Genomic DNA, 20,450 nt, shown 5'->3' with positions numbered 1-20,450 from the left:
TGAAGGTTGTCACCGCTGGTCAGATTTCAGTGAAACTGTACATTGCACTAACACAAATAAACAGACACAAAGTACTTTAGTGAAATTATATGCTACAGCAATGTGCTACCAATCTCAAAACAAGACAGTAAGGACTCTTAAAGAAAACAATAAGTTGTAAAAGCCAAAAGTAAATAAAAAAAAGGTGGGAAAGATGCACCGGAAGAAATACCCTGTTCACTATAAATGTCAGCTAGCTCTGAAAATCACATTAACATGGCTATGTTTTATATCAGCATAAGCATATAGCATTTTTATCAAATGCACTTGTTGACATAGATGTAAACAATTGTAATCTGGGGTGAAATGAGTTAAAGGGGATGAGAGTCAATTAGATTGTCTAGCCACAGCCTACCTGAGCTACTCTACAGGGCTTTATTGTGAGAGCTGGGTGACAACAGCTCTTTTCTGTGTCTGTGTTGCCTCAATAAGTGCATGTAATTGGGCTCCAGGGCCACCCCTTGAGCCTGTTTACCTACTGTTGCACATGAAGTTACCACCCACCCTTTCGACTGCTTGCCAGTGAATTTTACAGACACACAGCTGCAGAAATACATAAATAAAGAAAATGTATGCACAGACTCAATTCTCTCTCACACACAAAAACACAGCAGGGTCATGTCCTTGCTATTCTTTCTGGGGATTTGGAAGTTTCACTGACCTGAGGTGTTTACATGTACAATTTCCATATTACCCTTTTTTGTTTCTTTTTTTTTTTTTTACCAATAACTATTGTATTTTATATTTGTTAGATAATTATGTTTAGTATCTCCGTTACCAGAATCTCCACTGGACTCATAACCCCAACATGCCCCCAAACATTGTCAAGACAATTTTATTTTCTATAGCAGTGAATTTTCCCTACAGCTTGGTTGTTCAGTCAAGCCTATTAGCAATACTTCAGTCCTGTTCTTGCACATGTTAATTAGTAACACAAAGTCAAATTGCTCACTATTTTATTATTAGGATTTTAACTATAACATAACACATACTTTTTACAGTATTGCATGCTCTGTAATCAAAATTTTTATGCTTGTTACATTTTTGATGTCATGGGCACATCAGGGCCAAGTGAGATATATTGAAATTAAATATTTTCTTCCTGCTTTATTTGCATGGTTGAAATGTCACATCAACTTCACACCTATGTGACTTTTCTCCTGCAAATATTTATAAAATAGTCCTTGGAAACGTCCCCACCCATGCTCTGTTTTTCTCTAAGCTGTTAAATGCCTGCTGGTAAAGCACGTGTTGGCATGTGTTTGTGTATTAGAAATTAATGGTTGAAAGTTTGCACACCCTTTTGCGTGTCTTGGGTTAACTTACTTAACATTGTTGATATTACAGGAGTCCAAGTAAAATTGCACATGTAGACACATGTAGACTTGTTTCTCTCCGTCTCTCACACAAACACATTTGGGTTAATCCACTGTATGTTGTCTTTTTGCCACCGACAATAGTTTGAAGGATCTTTGATTTTACTGTCATTAAAAAGGTTAACAGGAAATAAGTCATTTAAAATATTAACCCTAATTAGTTCTAGTTACCCCACATTGAATAATGTCAAGGGCTTTTCCAGATGTCTTACCCACTTCTTTTAGGTTTTTTAGAGTTTCCCTTATTTTTCCTTGGTCTGTGTATATGTCCGTGTATATGTTGTTGCGCTTATGTAATACTCTATGCATTGGTAATTTCCTCTATCCATCCATCCATTTGCACATTTGTATACTCTCATGTCTGGGGCTGATGGTGTTTTTTCCATTAGGACAAAAAAGCTTCATTAAACTGCATAGGGTGTAGGTTACTCAATACTCTGACAACCTACACTTAAGTAATATACATTTGCAGATATGCATTTATAATTAATTGTGATTTGCACTGACTGATGAGGAATCATGTCTCGGTAATTCCAACTTTAACACACTTTTTGTTACTAGAAAGAACACCTTATCATTCATTTCACATAGTGTGTCCTCTGTTCTTGTAGAGCAAATAGACACAAAAGCACATCTGCCACATCAGCACAGATGGCAAATCTGCTCCACTGTAACATGTGGCCTGATGTACCCTCCAAATGAAACACTCAACACCCAAGAAGCATTCCTCCTTTCTGTTCCTCTCCTGCTTCTGTCGCAGCCTCTTCTTTTTGCATGGTGTGTTGTTTTCTCTGAGAAAGAATCCCCCTAACTCCAGTGAGAATATCACAGTGGTAATTGACACTCAGGAGAAGAAGCCAGTGACACCCTTCCTCCCATTCATCCTTTGTCTTTGTCTTAAAAGCTGATGACAGTATAGGGATTTGTTTTTCTTTTTTCTTCTTTTCCTTGGCAGCAAGTAAAAGTAAATCCAGATGTGGACACTTTATGCAACTGCAGGACTGTGAATGTTTTTTGCTACCCCAAGTGATACATTGTATACATTGAGAATGTTTTTACAATTTGGAAAGAATACATATGAAAGGGAAAGACATGGCTACCTAACTCTCCCTTCCTCTCCTGACCTCCCCCTCTAGAGGCTACAAACCAGGGGGTTGGCGGAGGTGGGCGGCGTGAGCTGAAGTCAGTTCCCTTCATCAGCTACCTGTCGGCATTGCAGAAGAGCCAGCTGTTGTCTGACGACATGGTAAATGGCGTGGAGATCCGCTGTGAGGAGAAGGGAAGCTGTCCAGCTGGCTGCCACCTGTGCCATCACCAGGCCGTGATGGGAGGAGTGTCAGGGAGAGGCCGCACCGGTAACAGCAGGAGTGGAGAGCAGCCTTCCCCCATCCCTGTGCTGCTGGAAGTCAGCCGCGTGGTGCCCCTCTACAGCCTGGTCCAAGACAACGTCACCAAAGAGGTGAGAAAGCAGCATGGGGGTTGGAAATCGTGTGTGTGCGCATATAGATGTGTTTATAGAAGGAGAGGAAGAGGCTCAAAAAGTTAACTGTAAAACCAGAGAATGACAAAGAGAATCAAGTCAAGAGATGTGATGCATCCACATACCCACTGGAGTTGGAAGAAAAAAGCTAATTTTTAATAAAAAAACAAACAAGAAAACACATGAAGGAATTAAGTTTATTATAACATCAAAAGTATTTCTGAATTAGAGGAATATAAATCTACATATTGTCATTGAAGCCTGGATCTCTTATAAATTCTGGAGTATTAATTTATACAGATATAAACTATGCCAATTTATTATTAGACCAATTACAGTTGGTTGGCATGTGATTATACTACCACTTCTGCAAACACAAGTTTATTGTAAATGTGAGGCAAATGAACACATATGTTGTGCTGCCCTGTGACAAAAGGTGCAATAGCGTAGGAGGAATATGTAAATTGTTCAGTGTGTTTTACTTATAGACAATCTCATTCCATGTGGTGGTGGCTTAATCCTTTTATACTGTACATATCCATTGTCCTGAAGTGTTTTAACTGAGTCAGTTGTAATAAATCACCTCTAGGTGGCATTAGTTGGTTAGCTTTGAACACTGGAAATGAGCACTGTAATACGGAGGGCATAAAAAGATGACATCATGTTTTTCTCCTCTTGTGGGGAAGTCAATGTGTATATGTGTGAGATTTATACGTGTGTATGTGTCTAAACAAGCATACACAGCTGAATGTAATATTAGCCTAATGGCCACATGTTGTGTTTATGATTTATCCTGTATGAAAAGTCTTTGGATGTTTGTGCAGTGACAAGTTAATCATATCTGAGTTTACCACGTTTTGCTCTGTTTGGGCTTCGTCTTGACATTGTCTTGCTACCTGACATCCGTTACATGTCTTCTCTGTGCGTGTGCAAGCCAACGCAGATCTGTGTGCAGGTGACTCACACACACACACACACACTCACACACACACACACGCACACACATATGTGCAGTCACACACACATACACACAACAAAGCCCCCTTGTACGTGCTGCCCATAACAAGCACCACAGCCCCAAAGAAAAGAAGCCACAATCAATATCAGACGATCCCTAGTGGGCCTCATCGATAGCTAAATGTGAGGAGGAGCAAAATGTCTCTTTTCCCTCTCTTCCAAACACCTTGCTATCCATCCTTCTCTCTCCCCCTACCCAACCCCTGACCTTCTGGGAATGTAGAGAGTGAGATGTATGAGGAAGAGAAGAAGGGGTAGACTGCAGTGGATATCTCTGGCAAGCCCTTCTGAGGTAGCTTGAGGCAGGATTATTAGCTTCTTATTAATGTCATCGACCTCTTGAGAGGGAGGGGAGTCCATCACTCTGCTCCCCTTTTTTTCTCTTTCTCTTCTTCTCTTGGCCGTAACTGCTGCTGCTAGTCTGGAAGGCACATACGTATATTGCATTAGAGACGAACAACACAACAACCTACACACACACACACACACACACACACACACACACACACACACACACGCACACGCACACACATAGAGCTGCTCATTCTCTCTTTTTCTTGGTGTGTGTGTCTTTGCTTGAGACTATCTTTCTACTTGGCTGGGTCTATCTGAGAAGACAGCTGCCATGTTGAAAAAGCTTTCTCAGAGATGAAGTTGCCTTAAACTCCCTAAAGACATCAAAATAGAGGCTTAGTTGTCCAGATTATGATTAGATGTACTGAGGTCATACAGTACCTATATGTGTATAACTATTTGTATGAATGGGTCTGTGTATGACCAATACCAGGTTTGCATGGACTTGTCTTTCTTTGGCCCCCTTCCTCCTCCTCCTTTCTCTGCTACTTGCATCTTTCATTGGCCGCTGCCTGGCTGCCTGACTGTTTGACAGGACATGTCATGTCCGTTTCACATCAATCTCCTCATTATTAAGCCAGAAGGGGATTTGGTTACAATGTGAAAATACCCCTTCTTCGAAAAGACCACCACCAGGACTACAAAGACACAGAATGAAACAGTAGAAATAGCTTGCTCTTTGTGGCTTTGTCAAAGAGGTGAATGGGGAATAAAGTATTTATTTTTACATGTACCCAGTACTGACATTACCAATGACTAGTTAAACATTTGGGGAAAACCTATACCTGAAAGACAGGTATATCCATATTGGCTGATAGGATTGGAGTATTTCCTAAAAACATGTGAAATGGTTGGTATACCTAAGTAGAGCAAATTTATCTATCCATGTTGGTAGTTCTATTTTGAAGAGTTCAGATTTTAAGATGTCTGTTCCTGATATATTAGCCTCCACCTGAATATAATGAAGGTTTAGTTATCCTTAGTCGGTGGAGCTCACAGCATTGAAACGTGACATTTAAAAAATAAAACCGCAAAATTGCTCTCCACAAACGATGCCCCTTGTAGATTATCCACAGGCCTCACTGTCCAACAGCTGCTAAAGGAAGAATGTCCAATGAAAAGTGCTTATAGTGGGGTCTGTGGTAGTAGAGAGTAGTGAGAGTCATGGGGACACTTTTTCTGAAAAAACATGTTTTAAGTTTTTAAGTGATATGTTTCTATTTTCTATTAACACAACGAATAAAATGCCATTCACCTCTATTGTAATTTTATGGATTGTTATTTTATCCCAAAACTTTAGCAAACAAGCAGAAATATGTGCATGGCTAAATAGTGGGGTGCATATGAGATATTTTTTTTAAGTTGGAAGTTTACTCCCTCACTGTCTTGGTATTAATTACCTTTTAATTTGCTCTGTTCCTGGGATTGGCTTGCTTTAAACCTGGTCTTGACTTGAATTCAACTGGAACCAGTCTTGGAATTGGCTTGGACTTCGACTAAGGTGGTCTTGCTTACAGGCCTGGTGTGTGCATGCAAATACACACACAGATACTCCCCTGTTTTAGTGCCAGAAAAAAAAATACCTCAGTGGATAAATAAATAAGCTAACGCCTATGGAGCTTGCCAGTGGTCCTATGTTCTGTGATGCTGTGACTGAATTATGGCAAACCTTTTGAACAAATTGGTTGTGAGTCTAATGGGTCAGAATGCTTTATATCTTGCAGAGTAGCCGCTGTCATGCTGTCATTGTAACGCACTTCTGCAGCCCCTCCCAGGGGTGTGTCGAGAACATTTTCAGTGTGGGCAGGAGGGGACACAGAAGCAAAAGAGCAACAGCATATTTGCACCGAAACAAAATAGGTAGCAGCATTACCCACAAGAACAGGGCCATTTGCAATGGGTGGGGGGAGCTTGCTTTAGGGGACCTTCTTAACCATGACAATATGCAGATTGAACAATGCAAAGTGTGTCTAGTTTCCCATTAACTTGCAACTAGCATTTTTTCATTAGAGTAATTTAAGAATAGAAAGAAAAACATTCAAAAAGCAACACACTTTGAATGTAGGGCAATAGTCTGCTGCACAGATAAATCAAGCAGGTCTTATAATCTAATGCACACATCAGAAGGAACAAATGCAAATTTTTATCCCAGGAACATCACTTCAGTACCAAGGAGAGCGCACACTCCTATATAATATTAAACAGATTCATATAAACTCTCTATGGCCAGTACATACTACTCTCAGCTGCCAGTTTATTAGGTACACCACGCTAAAACTAATGCAGTCTAATTCAATACATTCTATCCTCGTGAAGGTTATAATGTTCAGTGTTGTTGAAACTGTTTTAGAGAGGCATTGTTTCAACTATATTGTCATTTTGGAAAATGTAGTTTGTGTTGCTGTTGAAAAGTATTGCATTATACAGAGAAGTGTTTCTGTTATTTAACCTACCCTCATTGATATAAATGGTGTGAACAGAATAATTGAAACACCTGCCAGAATAACTCCATATTATAACTTTCCTGATGGTAGGATGAATTGCAGGGATGTTTTATTAGTTGGTGCACCTGATAAACTGGCAACTAAGTAGTATGTTGTAGCCAACAGTTAGTCCACAAAGTACTAATTACATCAGTGGTAGTTTAACAACCAATTTGACCACACTGACACTAAATCCCTTTTTCCTATCACAAAGAAAGACCTAATCAAAACAGCCCCCTGACAAGGAGTGGATCAAAGGCAGCATTGACAATTATCCTAATGAGATAGCACACTAGCAAACAAGTCAATGTACTTTGCTGAAAAGGTCGAAATAGCTTAGACCATCCTCAGACAGAGTTGGCACACATAAAAACAATACCTTCTGTTTGAAGGTCCTCCAGTGACATGGAGGGTTCAACTTCTGGGTGAACCAACCCTCCAGCCACCTCCAGTGTCCAATTTCCTGGAAGTACTACTTCTGATAAGGTTCCTAGAAGCAGCCTATTGGTTCCTTTGTTAACATCATTAGCACTGAATGATGGAAAAGGCTACTTAAAGTTATTCACGGGGGCGCACACACACACACACACACACACACACACACACACACACACACACACACACACACACACACACACACACACACACACACACACACATACACACAAAGACATACACACAAAGACATACACTTAGGTCACAATTGATGGTGTCCTGTGCGTACTGACTAAGACTCTTTACCACCACTGGTGATCATCTTATAAATCAATACTGTGGGCCAGCTGGCCAGTGTTTTTGTGTATTAGCCTCTGAAGACGGACAGTAATATGGTCAGTTTAGACTAGACAAACAGATTAATACATTAAAGAGGTCACAATGGCCCTTCTTTGTCTTCTTGTAAGTCACGACTGGCTTCTTCGAAAGTGAAAGGTCCAAATAGTATTTTGGTGCCAGTGAGTCTGCAGGGTCTAGAGATGATGTAAAAGCTTGGAATTTGCGGCTGGAGTTGTTGCTGATGCTCAGTGTCCTTGCTTTGCTGGTCTTGTCTTCTATAAGCAGGGGGTGATTACATTACAGCTCAATTTGTTCAGTATCGATAAGGTCAGTGGAGATGAATTGTGGCATATTTGTGAAACGGTGGAAACATGTGTTATTGTAACCATAGCGGTATCGCCAGTTCCTGAAAGCAAATCTGTCATGGCCACACAAAAACTGCCTTACACTGTTACAGTCAATGCTCAGATAGGACAATCTTTGTAAAAACACTTTTATAATATAAAGCATAATGGATAAGGTTTGTTTCTTAGCTCTATCTGGCCATCACAGAATGTATATGGATCTATAGTGTTCTGGGAAATGCATGATCTGTGGTTAATCCATACAGTATAGGGTATCCTAGCTATGACTTATCTCTGCATTGAACACAGAAGTACTCTTTCCTGAGCCTCTCAATCTGTCTGTTTTTTTAATTGCACCAGCCGGACATATTGCTGTCTTCACAGCCACCCACTTGACATATTATCACTTTTTCTTGCTTTTCTCTAAATCCTCATCTCTGCTTTACCTCCTGTGCCCCCCACCCAACCCCCCACCGTATTCTCTAAACCACAATTAGATTCCCTGTTTACCCAGTGGAGACTGGCTTGCATTACTCTTCAAACATAAACATGCCGGTAATCACTTTGTCTATTTTTCACATGTGCAGCCATGCAATCAAGCGTGCAGACACATATGGGGTTTTTCTAGGAATCTGGTGGTGGTAAACGCATGGCGGTCCTGTGGTCTTTCTCTCTTTTGCCCCTAGCAGCGGAGGTTATTTCTCCTTTCTCATATTTGTCTAGTCTGTGTGCGTGCTTAGACCTTGAGTCCATGTTTTTCTTGTTGCCTTTTTCTGTGGCCTGCTTCCTATTGACATGAGGTGGCAAGACCCCTGCTGCTGTTGTTTTCTGGCAGCAGTTAGCCACATGGGTTCAGGCAAGGGGGGGAGAAATGTAATTACCTTTTTCCCCTTTTTGGTTTTCCAGGGGGTTATTATATGGCCATTGATTAGAGTGCTTTCCTACCCCCTATAATAATTGCTCATTCAGCACGCTCATTTAGAGGGGCTTGTATTGGAGGATAAAAAATGGGAATGCCTTCACTGCTGAAGGATCCTGATCCTGTCCCACAAGCTTTGAGATTTGGGAGTCTCCTTTTTTCACACCCTTGTTACTCTTTTCTGTTTATTTCCTCTGGTTTCTCCAGCCTCTTTTTTCCCCCACTCTTTCTTACTCTGCTGCTCATTTAGGTCACTTTCACTCTCAAGATCCTATGCCATGAATGAAAGCAAGTGGTATTGGAAGAAGTCAGTTCCCATGAAAGACTGTTGAGCCTCCTTTACAGCTAACAATGCTGTGTTGTGGAAATGCTAACATCAGCTTCTGAGTGCATACCCTGACTCTTTTGTGGCCAAGCAGTCTTCCTTTCTGGTCAGGACTATGCCCAAAGTCATCTCAAATGTCACTCCCATTAATCAACACACTGCAGATGCACTTCACTCTGTCTGTGTATATATGCATGTTATGCATGTTCCCACGTGTACAAAGATGGACATTAAGATGTGTGTGGTCTCATCAGTTCCTTTTGCTTTCGGATAAGTAAATGCCATGGCGTATTAGAACAAAGGAGTGGCTTCTCTCCGCTTTTTTTTTGATGCCTGGTACCCAGTGATAATGTTTCTGCATGTGTCCTATTTGTGTGACCATGATCAAGCACATCTCCAAAGTCTGAATGAGGCAGCACTGCCAAGCAGTTAGAGCCCATAAATAACTGAGTGCTCCATTGATCCATAGTGTGACAGGGGGAGCCACAGTGCTTGCGAACTCCCTTGAACTCACTCTCTATCATGCCTGTGGCTTTAGGGAAAGCCCTGACATTATACTTTATTGCTTTGACGGTTATATTGGCATTTTGCTGCCTTTTAGAGGATGACCGAGCTTCTGCCTTAGATTTTTCTTTCACCCGTTAATGAAGCAGCACAAGGAGATGTTAGGAGATGATGTCATCTCCTAGCAACCCCTCACCTCCGCTCCTCCCATCCCTCTACCCTATCTCCTTCACAGACAGGCTGACATCGACACAGACAGAACCACACACAAACATCACATAGAATGGAGGAGGTGGGGAGTGTCACAGCTTTCACACCTCCGTCATAAAAGTCTCAGTACATCTATGATATCACAGTGTAAGCTTGTCAATGTTAGTGAGATGTTCCTGCCTTCCGGTAATTGGAACGGTGGTATGAAAAGGTCACTCTGTGTATATGTGTGTGGGTGTGTGCGTGTGCACCTGTACTTCTATCTTTGTTAGACCTGTTTTGAAGTTCTAGATATTCAGAGATAGGACATTCTGGACAGTCCTCATCCCTCCATCATGGTAAGGTCGAGGTTTGATACATTAGTGTTGATGGTTAATTTTAAGGGATGAAGGGAAGAAAATGAATTTAGTCAATGGGGAGTCGTCATATGGACAGAAGTACAAGGAGGTGTGTGTGCTGAGATATGGAGAGCACTGGTGAAGAAGGTGGTCATGGGTGGGGGTGGGGTAAGCATAGATGGACTGGGAGCGCATGTTCTGAGAGATAATTGCATTTCTTTCACCTGTTGCCCTTTACAGGCCTTCAAGAGTGCTACAATGAGCTCATACTGGTGTGCTGGAAAGGGCGATGTCATTGATAACTGGTGTCGCTGTGACCTGAGTGCCTTCAGCAAAGATGGCCTGCCTAACTGCAGTCCCCTCAGGCAGCCAATGTAAGTGTGAGGTGACACCGTGACACCTAGGAATTCTTGCACAAGATGCACCGATGCATCGCAGGCACACTCAAAAAGCACATGGGCATGCACACACATACCTGTCTCCACTGACTCCTGGTATACTTGAGAAAATTGTAGACACAAGCACAGTCCCAAGTTCTAATAGCTGTCAGTCAGCCCTTACACCCCTCTGAACAGAGCATGCTTTCATTCAAGGTGTCCTTATAAGACTCTTGAGTCATCCACCCCAGCTAGAACTTTTAAAGAGAAACAGGAAGTTGAAAGGGCAAGAATTCAGATGATAAGGCTACAATAAAATAATTTAATTACAGAATGAAAATAAAATATGCCTATTAGTATATTATATTCCAGAGTGAATGAGGCACAACCTTATTGCTGTAACAAATTTGATGGCAGAGATGCAAGCCAATCTAAGCCAATTTTTCAAATGTTTTGATTTTGGACCAATTAAATTTAAATCTCTACCTTTGTCCACATTTAAACAACACTAAAGATGATAGTACAACAAAGGGACATTAACACAAATAATAGTACTAACAACATGGTTAGATTTCAGTGGAATTGTCAATTGGACAGGTGTTACCTATCAATTAGACAAACTCTAACATACAGACTGGATATAATACATTTAATGAATATAAATGGAATAAAAATTATTTACTATTATATACTCATTATACTCATACTCATTTTGGGGTGTTTGTGAAAAAAAAATCTATTCCTCATTTTACAGTTTATTTTGTAATGATTGTGCAAGGGAAAAAATATTTGTGGGCTAGTGTGCATGAGGCTATTTCTCAATTCCAACTGTGGCCACCACGTCAAAATTGCCTCCCAGTCCAACACTGTTACTGTTGACTTGAAGACACAGTGTTACAATACATACAATTCTACAAAAATTGGGCAAACTCCATATGCTGATAAATAATATGTAATATCATAAAAAAAACTCCACAAAATCCAAAAACCTTGTGCAGAGATTGGTCTTAAAGGTTAACTACCGTTTTTTTCAACCTGGAGTTGGCAGCGGCGAAACAATGTAAGTTAATAGGTTAATTGTCCATCTTGTACATTTACCTTCAGAAAAGTGATTGTTTTGCCACTGACAGGCTCAGATTAATATTCTGACAAAATTATGGAAAGGATTTCTAAGGAGGTCGACCTTTCTGTTAAAGAGTAATATCCTTTTTTTTAAACATAAAATCATCCGCAAAATTGCGTTCGGTGGGTTTAGTGAACACAACATTTCCATGTAAATAAACAGTAATTTTAGCATCATAAAATACACTTCGACATACAGTCGAGAGAAACAAAATAAAACTATGAAAAGTCGTTTTGGGTTATCTTTCTGCTTTTCCAACCATCACAACTCTAGTTTTGGTTGAAATAAACACATATTTAACAAATTCACATGTGAATATATGTTGGCTCTATACACGCTAAAAATATTGCTTTTTTAGGTGGAGTCCGGTGGGTTTAGCGCTAGCAACTTCAGAGCTGTTTCTGGTTAAACAGAAAGGTCTCAAATAGGTTTTAAAGGTCTATCTCTGAAGGGATCCTTTCCATAATGTTGTCAGACACTTAATAATTAATTAATCCGAGCACTTTTGTGAAGGTAAATACAAGCTAGACAATTGCCCTTTTAACTTACATTGTAGCTTGTTTCACTGCTGCCGACTGCAGCAATCTCTCTTAATACTGGACCAGTTTCAAGGACTGTTATTCCCATCAGTCACTTAGACACAAAGACATAGGAAAATAATGTCCAGGTTGAAAAAAACGGTAGTTACCCTTTAACCCTTTAGCAATTATTTACCAAAAATATGTTGCACAAGTATTGCACAAGTAGTTTGAAATGCTTTTATGGTGGTTTTGGTATTGTTTTGTTTGTGGAATGTGGTTGTGGAATTGGAGAGGACGGGATTGGTGCCACAACCTGAGTTTTGGTCAGGCTTTCCCTGGGCCCATGCTTGCTGGCACGAGAGAATCAGTGAAGAGTTGCTACAGCAGCCAAATCTCCAACTCTGGCTAGCTGGAGTCTAAGGCCAGTAAAAACCTGCAGTACTTATTATTGTCTGTGAGGATAAAACCGATTGGCATGCTTTTTATGAAAGAGGGATAACCTACCTCTCTCAGCCATTGTCAAAGACACAGCTGCAGGGCAAAATGGTAATATTGGTCTTTTATCTCTTTTGAAGGATTTACGAGGAAAAACTGCACAGGGAACACTTCTGGAGAACAGGTGGCATCGGAATGCTGTTTTGTTCAAAGCTGCTGTTTGCCATCCTGTTGTCCAGTGAGATACTGTATATGTAGATGTGTGACAGTCTCTACTTTAACATAACAATGACCACATGGGATTCCTACTTATCCATGGGTTTAGGGCCATATTTTGCACACACAGTTTAATTTAAAATTCCAAATGAGGGCAACAAACATTTGTGGTAACCTTTTGATCTCATTGTTGATATTTATTTTATTTCCATGTGTTAAACCTTGTGCTCTCTATGTTGCATGCATCAGTTTGCGCCTAGCCCCTTACCTGGAGCCCTCAAGCACAATGGTGGCCCTGGAGTGGATGGATGTGGAGCCTCTGATTGGCTGCAAAGTTTCCGACTACATCATCCAGCATAAACGAGTGGAGGATCCTTCGGAGGCCGAGGTCTACACAGGTAAAAAAACTCACCAACAAGCCTGAGCCTGAGTACTTTTTGTATCTGTATATATCTGAATACTATGATATGAAGTGAGCTTGTCTGTTGGCTTGTTAATCATCAGACAGTTTTATAAAGACGTCTTTTTTTTTTGTGTTTGGAACTTCCTCCTTCATGCCACGAAAATGCACACTCACATTTATAAAAACATACAAATAGTTACACACAAAAATACAAGTACTGAGAAAGAGAATCATTTCTGTATGTTTATCATTTTGGTTGTTTCATTAGCTCTTTTGGGTGACAGCGGTTAGCACCACATATGGGTTTCCCTCCACTGTCCACAGATGTTGCAATTAGGTGGATTAGAGGCTTTACAATATATTGTCTGTTTGTCCTGTGATAGCCTTGTGACTAGCTGAATTAGGGAAAGTTTCACAGCATGTTTTAACTGCAAATAGAAAGAAAATTACATCATTCACAATGTTTAAATCAAGCACAAAATTACAGGGGTTGATAACTAAGATATTTGATGAGTTGATAGAAGGAGTTGAAGTTACAATTTAAGGGAATGAGGTTAAAGTTTTGGTCTGGATACAGAACAGAAGGAAGGGCTTAGACTGAAGATATGATAAGATGACGTAGGGCAATTTATCAAGTGCCATAAATGGTGCTGACCATTGTGCCGTAGGGCTAGAGAAGTGGTCATGGTTGTGACGAGGGGCTGGGGTGAGTCAGAGGAAGGGTGATAGGAAGGAATTTAATAATATTGGAGAAACGAGGTGGTCTGGAAGAAGCCGGTTTTAGTCATTGGGAACTATGGACAGGCCATCCATCACCCCTGGGAGGAGTGCTGATGAAGCGTAGGCACCAGCAAGCGAGGAGAGGGTACAGACAGCTAGACACAAGCATGCTGCTGGCAGAGGTGAGGTAGGCAAGGGCAGATGGTGTGGGTGACTCACTCTGCTATGTGCCAGTCACCACTATAAATCATGTAACAGACAGTATGATACAGATTGGAAGATCTAGCATATATCTAACTTAGTTGAGTGCATTGATATGTGTGTGTTTATGACGCTCTTAGAGAGGAGTAGATTATGTTAATTTGCAGGAGACTCTGGCAGGGCCGGTTCTAGCCCTTTGGTTGCCCTAGGCGAGATTGAGTTTTGCGCCCGTCTCACATTGCCAGATCTCCACAGCGCTGTGTCAGCGATAGAGTAGCAATGTATGTTTATTTTAGTTTATTTAGGTATAATCATAACTGGTCTGGCAACCCAAAGGCCAGTTTTTTATTTCCAGATTTGTGTGCATGGTAACTTATGATGGGGGGTCTGGGGGTCCTCCCCCTGAAAATTTTGAGCATTAAGTACTTCATTTCCTGCATTGTGGTGAATATATATGCATTTATTTATTTATTTTTTACCTTTTTCTGAATCAATTTATGCTGGAAATATATTTATCTAAAGGGAAACATAGATTACAATCCAAATATAAAAACATAATGGAATATTTTGCAGTAAGGCTCTCAGGCATTCTGTATTGCTTTCATCTATTTATTCTCCTTTGGATCGATGTTTCTAATTATATCTGAGTCAGCACACATGTAGCCTAGGCATCATTTACTCTTCCCACTCTTGCTTCTTTTGTTGAGGAAGTAACCTCCTTAAATGTGCGTATTAAAATGATTCACCTGAATGATACATTAATTAATTTTAATGAATTAATAAACCCCTGGACTGTAATATTTCAGATGTGTTTGAGCAAGATTTCTGCTCATGTTCAAAACTTTGTGCACATTCAAAATACAGTAGGCTATATCTCATCTGTGTTCTCTGAGATTTGGAGGAGTTGTGATATTGTGAGAAAAATAAAGTGATAATGCAATAGGCTTTTACAAGAATAAAGTCACTATTTTTCAGAAAATAATTCACCTGCACCATAGTCTGCTGTGCATTATGTGATTGCTCTGCTGAGACGGTAGATGTCAGACCTCCTGACAGACACAGAGACCTGTTTGGGTCTGTGGTCTCTGAATGAGATAGTTTAGGGAAGTCGCTGCTCTACATCGGAGGTGGAAACTCAAAACTACGCAGAAATAGGGCACATTAGCATGCCCAAAGCAGAGCGCGTCCATTATAAACACGGAAGGCGCGCTGCAGCAGCTCCGTGTCTGTGCCGCTGTAAGAGTGGACACTAAGCGACGCACAGGTCTGCTTCAGAGCTCCGTGTGTTTGAGTCTGACCCAGAGACTGGAAAAGTGGCTGAAAGGTTGACAAGTAAACGTGTGGCTGAGGGGGCGCCCTAGGATGATCATGTTAAATAAACACGTTTTATGACGCTTGTCATTCATAATTCTATTATTAATGGTAAGTAGATCTAAGGGCGACACGGCGCCCCCAACACTTTTGACGCCCTAGGCAATCGCCTAGGTCGCCTATAGCAATCGCCGACCCTGAACTCTGGCAGAGTATAGGTTCTTCTTCAGTGGAAACATCATGTATTATGAACTGTTTAGGCATACACATATGGATAGCTCCCACTTCCAATGTGAATACTGAAAACTGCAGCTACTCAAAACCCTCATTGTTCTCCAAAAAGGGGGGAAAAGATTACTGATACAAACTTGGAAGGTATTGCAGGGATCAATTTATGAAATAATAGGGGCCTCTCAAAATGATGAAATTTTGTTCTCTGGGCTCAGCAAATAAAGGCCATAATGTCATTTTCTCACACTTACTCTGACTTATTTTGAAATTATTATGATTTGTACTCCCTGCATCCACTGCTGGCTTTTCATTTAAGGACCATCTTTAAGGCACTTACAAGGAAAATAGAAGTCTGTATAATAAAATCCTAAACTGAGATAAATAAGAAGTCCAGTTTAGCCCTGCTCACCTTGTGGATACAAAGTAACAAACTCATCTAATGCTCTTAAACTCAGTCATTCCTTGATGCTTTTTTCTCAGCAGTGCTCTTCTTGACTTTCACACACACACACACACACACTCACATTCCCCTGAATGTTAAAGCTGCCAGTGAAACAAGTCTTATAATCATTGGCCACTGAGGAGCTCTTATGGAGCAGTTTGGGGATAAATACTTTGCCTGAGGGCATCTTGGTGGTTTTTGTGTTTCTCCTTCATTTTCCCTGTTTATATTTTCCAAGACTGTGTGATGATTTGAAGCAGTGAGCTTGCAGTCAAGCCTTCTTCTCCAACATCTAAGGGTAGGTACACACTAAAGGATTATTCGGCTGATTTACAGTAAACTGTATTTGACAATCTAGGCAATCATAGGGAAAAACCCTGATCCATAGCTTAGTCGGGGCTGATATTTGGCAATACAGAGCAGTGTAAGGTGTTCAGATTAGATTTTAAAGAGAGAATATTATGGAAAACAAGACATTTTTATGTGATCGAATTGCACCATTTTAACAACTCATGAACTACCCCAGTTGGATGTCAGACAAGATTGAGCAGTGCCAGCAGTGCTCACAGCTAATCACAGTAGTACGTTTTGAATACACTACAAACAACATTTTTATTTCCTTTCAGAGCTCAATCTGGAGCATTCAGTAGTCTAGCCTAGAATGAAAGAGGAAAATATAAAATTAGCAAAAAAAGCTGAGTAAATATTTAAATTTTATTTAAAAAAGGAAAATATTTGGGCAGGCCAGGTTAAAAAGAGATGCCTTGGCTGTAATATGTTGTGGGCCAAAAAAGTACAAAAGAAAGTGGACATTGCCACTGAAATCAGAAGGCAGATGAGACACAGATCATGAACATGGTGTGATGGAGAGATGGGACTTTGACCATCAGCGATACCATAAGTAGTAAGGGCACCTGCATCCACGGGATGGGATTCTGCCACGCCGACATCCAAAGAAGCTGAGGCTGCATTCACATCTATTGCCTAGTTGAAACACTGCTTCTGGCTGGTGTCTGAGAGAGAGGAAAGATAAACAGACAGCCACACACAGACACTCAGCCATGCTGAGCATGAGTCACACACACAGAGTGCACACATTCAGACGTGTACACTCATACAGATGGCAGACAGAGAGTGAGTGTGGAGATGCACATACTTGGATGCAGCTCTCACTAGGTTCTGAAAGCCATGTTTCGATGTCAGAGCTGTCTAGACTAGGATAGGAGATGATACTGTATCCCTCCTGAGATAGATATTGTCAAGGTCATTTGACAATGAGAATAAATCGGTCTTGTTTTTTTTCTTCTAATTCATCTAACTGGGAGAACACTCTGTGCTACCTGCTTTTATACTGCCTTGTTTTGTTTCAGGGCTAATCAAGCAGTCTTATTAAAAATGGATTACAGGTCAACTTCAATGGGGAATGTGTTATCAATTAAAGTTGTGTCTGCATATTTTTTATTGGGGTATGTGCACATATTCAATTCAATTTTATTTATAGTATCAAATCATAACAGAGTTATCTCGAGACACTTTACAGATAGAGTAGGTCTAGACCACACTCTATAATTTACAAAGCCCCAATAATTACAGTAATTCCTTCAAGAGCAAGCATTAGCAGTGGCTATTGCGACAGTGGCGAGGAAAAACTCCCTTTTAAGAAGAAACCTCGGCAGACCCAGACTCTTGGTAGGCGGTGTCTGATGGGGCCGGTTGGGGGTGTGATGGCGATAATAGTCGCATTAAAGATAGTGGAACAGTGACTTTGAAGGTAGTCGTTGTAGTTCATGTCACAGCTGGACATTGCGGGATGAAACGTGGCGCTGCAGAGCACTGGTGGGTGCAGCAGACGCAGCAGGACGCGGCCGGGCGTTTGAAGGGAATCGCAGAGCCTTGCTCTGCGAAGAAGAAACATAAGGACTCCGGGGAGTAAACTCCCCAGAGCTAGGTTAGTAACAAGCAGTTCTGGGACAGGATGCATACAAAAGGAAACAAATGAAAACATTGATGAGAGGCTGTACTGGCCCGCCTCCCTCTACTCTCACTTTATTATTGAATATATCATCAATAAATCTGATGACTACGAAGAGAAGCAGGTGGGCCGGGTTAGGCGGACGCTGCAACTCCTCACTTCTTAACTATAAGCTTAATCATTTCAGTTTATTCTTAAATGAGGTGACGGTGTCTGCCCCCCTAACCCAGACTAGGAGCTGGTTCCACAGGAAAGGAGCCTGTTAGCTGAAGGCTCTGGCTCCCAGTCTACTTTTAGAGACTCTAGGAACCACCAGTAACTCTGCATTCTGGGAGCGCAGTGCTCTAGTAGGACAATAAGGTACTAGGAGCTGTTCTAGATAGGATGGTGCTTGACCATTTAGGGCTTTGTAGGTCAGGAGAAGGACTTTAAAGTCAATCCTGAATTTCACAGGAAGCCAATGCAGAGTAGCTAAAACAGGAGAAATATGATCTCTTTTCTTAGTTCTCGTCAGAACACGTGCTGCAGCATTCTGGATCAGCTGGAAAGTCTTAAGGGACTTATTTGAGCAACCTGACAGTATGGAATTACAATAGTCCAGCCTGGAAGTAACGAATGCATGGACTAGTTTTTCAGCATTGTTTTGAGACAGGATATTCCTAATTTTGGCAATGTTACGAAGATGAAAAAAGGCTGTTCTCAATGATAGTTTTAGATGGGCGTTAAAGGATATATCCTGATCAAAAATAACTCCTAGATTTCTGACAGTAGTGCTGGAGGCCAGGACAACACCATCCAGAGTAGCTATATCTTTAGATAATGAAGTTCAGAGGTGTTTAGGGCCCAGCACAATAACTTCAGTTTTGTTACAGTTTAACATCAGAAAATTATAGGTCATCCAGGATTTTATATCTTTAATACATGCTTGAAGTTTAGCTAACTGACTTGTTTCGTTTGGTTTGATTGATAAGTATAATTGGGTGTCATCCGCATAGCAGTGATAGTTAATTGAGTGTTTCCTAATGATATTACCAAGAGGAAGCATATATAAGGAGAATAAAATTGGTCCAAGCACTGAGCCTTGTGGAACGCCATGTTTAACTTTCGCGTACTTAGAGGATTTATCATTAACATTAACAAATTGAGATCGATCAGAGAAATAAGACTTAAACCAGCTTATTGCAATTCCTTTAATTCCGACTAAGTGTTCTAATGTCTGTAACAGGATTGTATGGTCAATAGTGTCAAAAGCACTACTAAGATCTAGTAAAACAAGTATGGAGAAAAGTCCTTTGTCTGCAGCAGTTAGAACATCGTTACTAATTTTCACCAGTGCTGTCTCTGTGCTATGATTCTTTCTAAATCCTGATTGAAAGTCTTCAAATAAGCTGTTGCTATGGAGAAAATCACATAACTGATTAGCAACTACTTTCTCAAGGATCTTGGAGAGAAAGGGAAAGTTAGAAATAGGTCTATAGTTTGCTAAGACCTCAGGATCGAGGGTGGGTTTTTTTCAGAAGAGGTTTTATCACTCACTTTAAATGACTGCGGTACATGACCTGTTAATAGAGACATATTGATCATATCTAGTAGAGAGGTGTTAACCACGGGTAATGCTTCTTTGAGTAGCCTCGTTGCGATGGGGTCTAAGAGACAGGTAGATGGCTTTGCTGAAGATACCTTTACCATTAGTTGTTGAAGGTCTATAGGATAAAAACAGTCTAAGTATATGTCAGGTCTAGTCGTTCTTTCTAGCAGTCCTGCGTTGAAAGTCATCACTACTCAGAGCTAGAGGAATAGATGGCTCAGTAGAGCTGTGACTATCTGTCAGCCTGGCTACAGTGCTGAAAAGAAACCTTGGGTTGTTCTTGTTTTCTTCTATTAATGATGCGTATGTAATCAAAACTTCTAGTTTAGTGGCATCAAAATGCCCAAGTTTAGCCAAATAAGAATATAAAGATATACCACATGTGTTAATGGTTGTATACAGTATGGGAATGTATCTTTGCTTATTCATTTGATAACTTGAGACCTTAAAACTCCCTACAACATCAGCAGCATAAGGTTCATTCACAAATGTCATCACCACTGTGGCCATACATTGTTTTTTAAAACCTCCAAATCCCCCATTGTCATTTCCAGTTATCACTGCATATGAGTTGTATCTGTTTTGGAATGCAGTGAGCATTTTCACAAGCTGGGTGAGAGTTTTATCCATGTTAATAAGCAGATTCAAATGACGTAATATGCCAACCTTTTGGCTCGGGTTTTTCATCCGTACCAGCTTCCTGCATGAATGGATGCAATCATAGGGTCCTTGAAAATCATCAGTGAA

At 40.7% G+C, this 20,450-nt stretch overlaps 1 protein-coding gene across 1 annotated transcript in view; it reads left to right on the top strand.

Annotated features, from left to right (window-relative positions):
* The window catches only part of astn2 (astrotactin 2), a 295,245-nt gene that overhangs the window by 238,929 nt on the left and 35,866 nt on the right, over window positions 1-20,450 (top strand). Inside the window, exons 22-24 of the mRNA XM_028602252.1 lie at window positions 2,552-2,874; window positions 10,404-10,537; window positions 13,085-13,233. Of these exons, the coding sequence (XP_028458053.1) occupies window positions 2,552-2,874; window positions 10,404-10,537; window positions 13,085-13,233 (606 nt within the window). The remainder of the gene's footprint in view (window positions 1-2,551; window positions 2,875-10,403; window positions 10,538-13,084; window positions 13,234-20,450) is intronic.

This window comes from Perca flavescens, chromosome 16 (genome assembly GCF_004354835.1).
Source record: "Perca flavescens isolate YP-PL-M2 chromosome 16, PFLA_1.0, whole genome shotgun sequence".
Classification (NCBI taxonomy): domain Eukaryota; kingdom Metazoa; phylum Chordata; class Actinopteri; order Perciformes; family Percidae; genus Perca; species Perca flavescens.
Note: the sequence above shows the minus strand (reverse complement) of the source record. Positions and strands in the feature narration are given on the sequence as shown.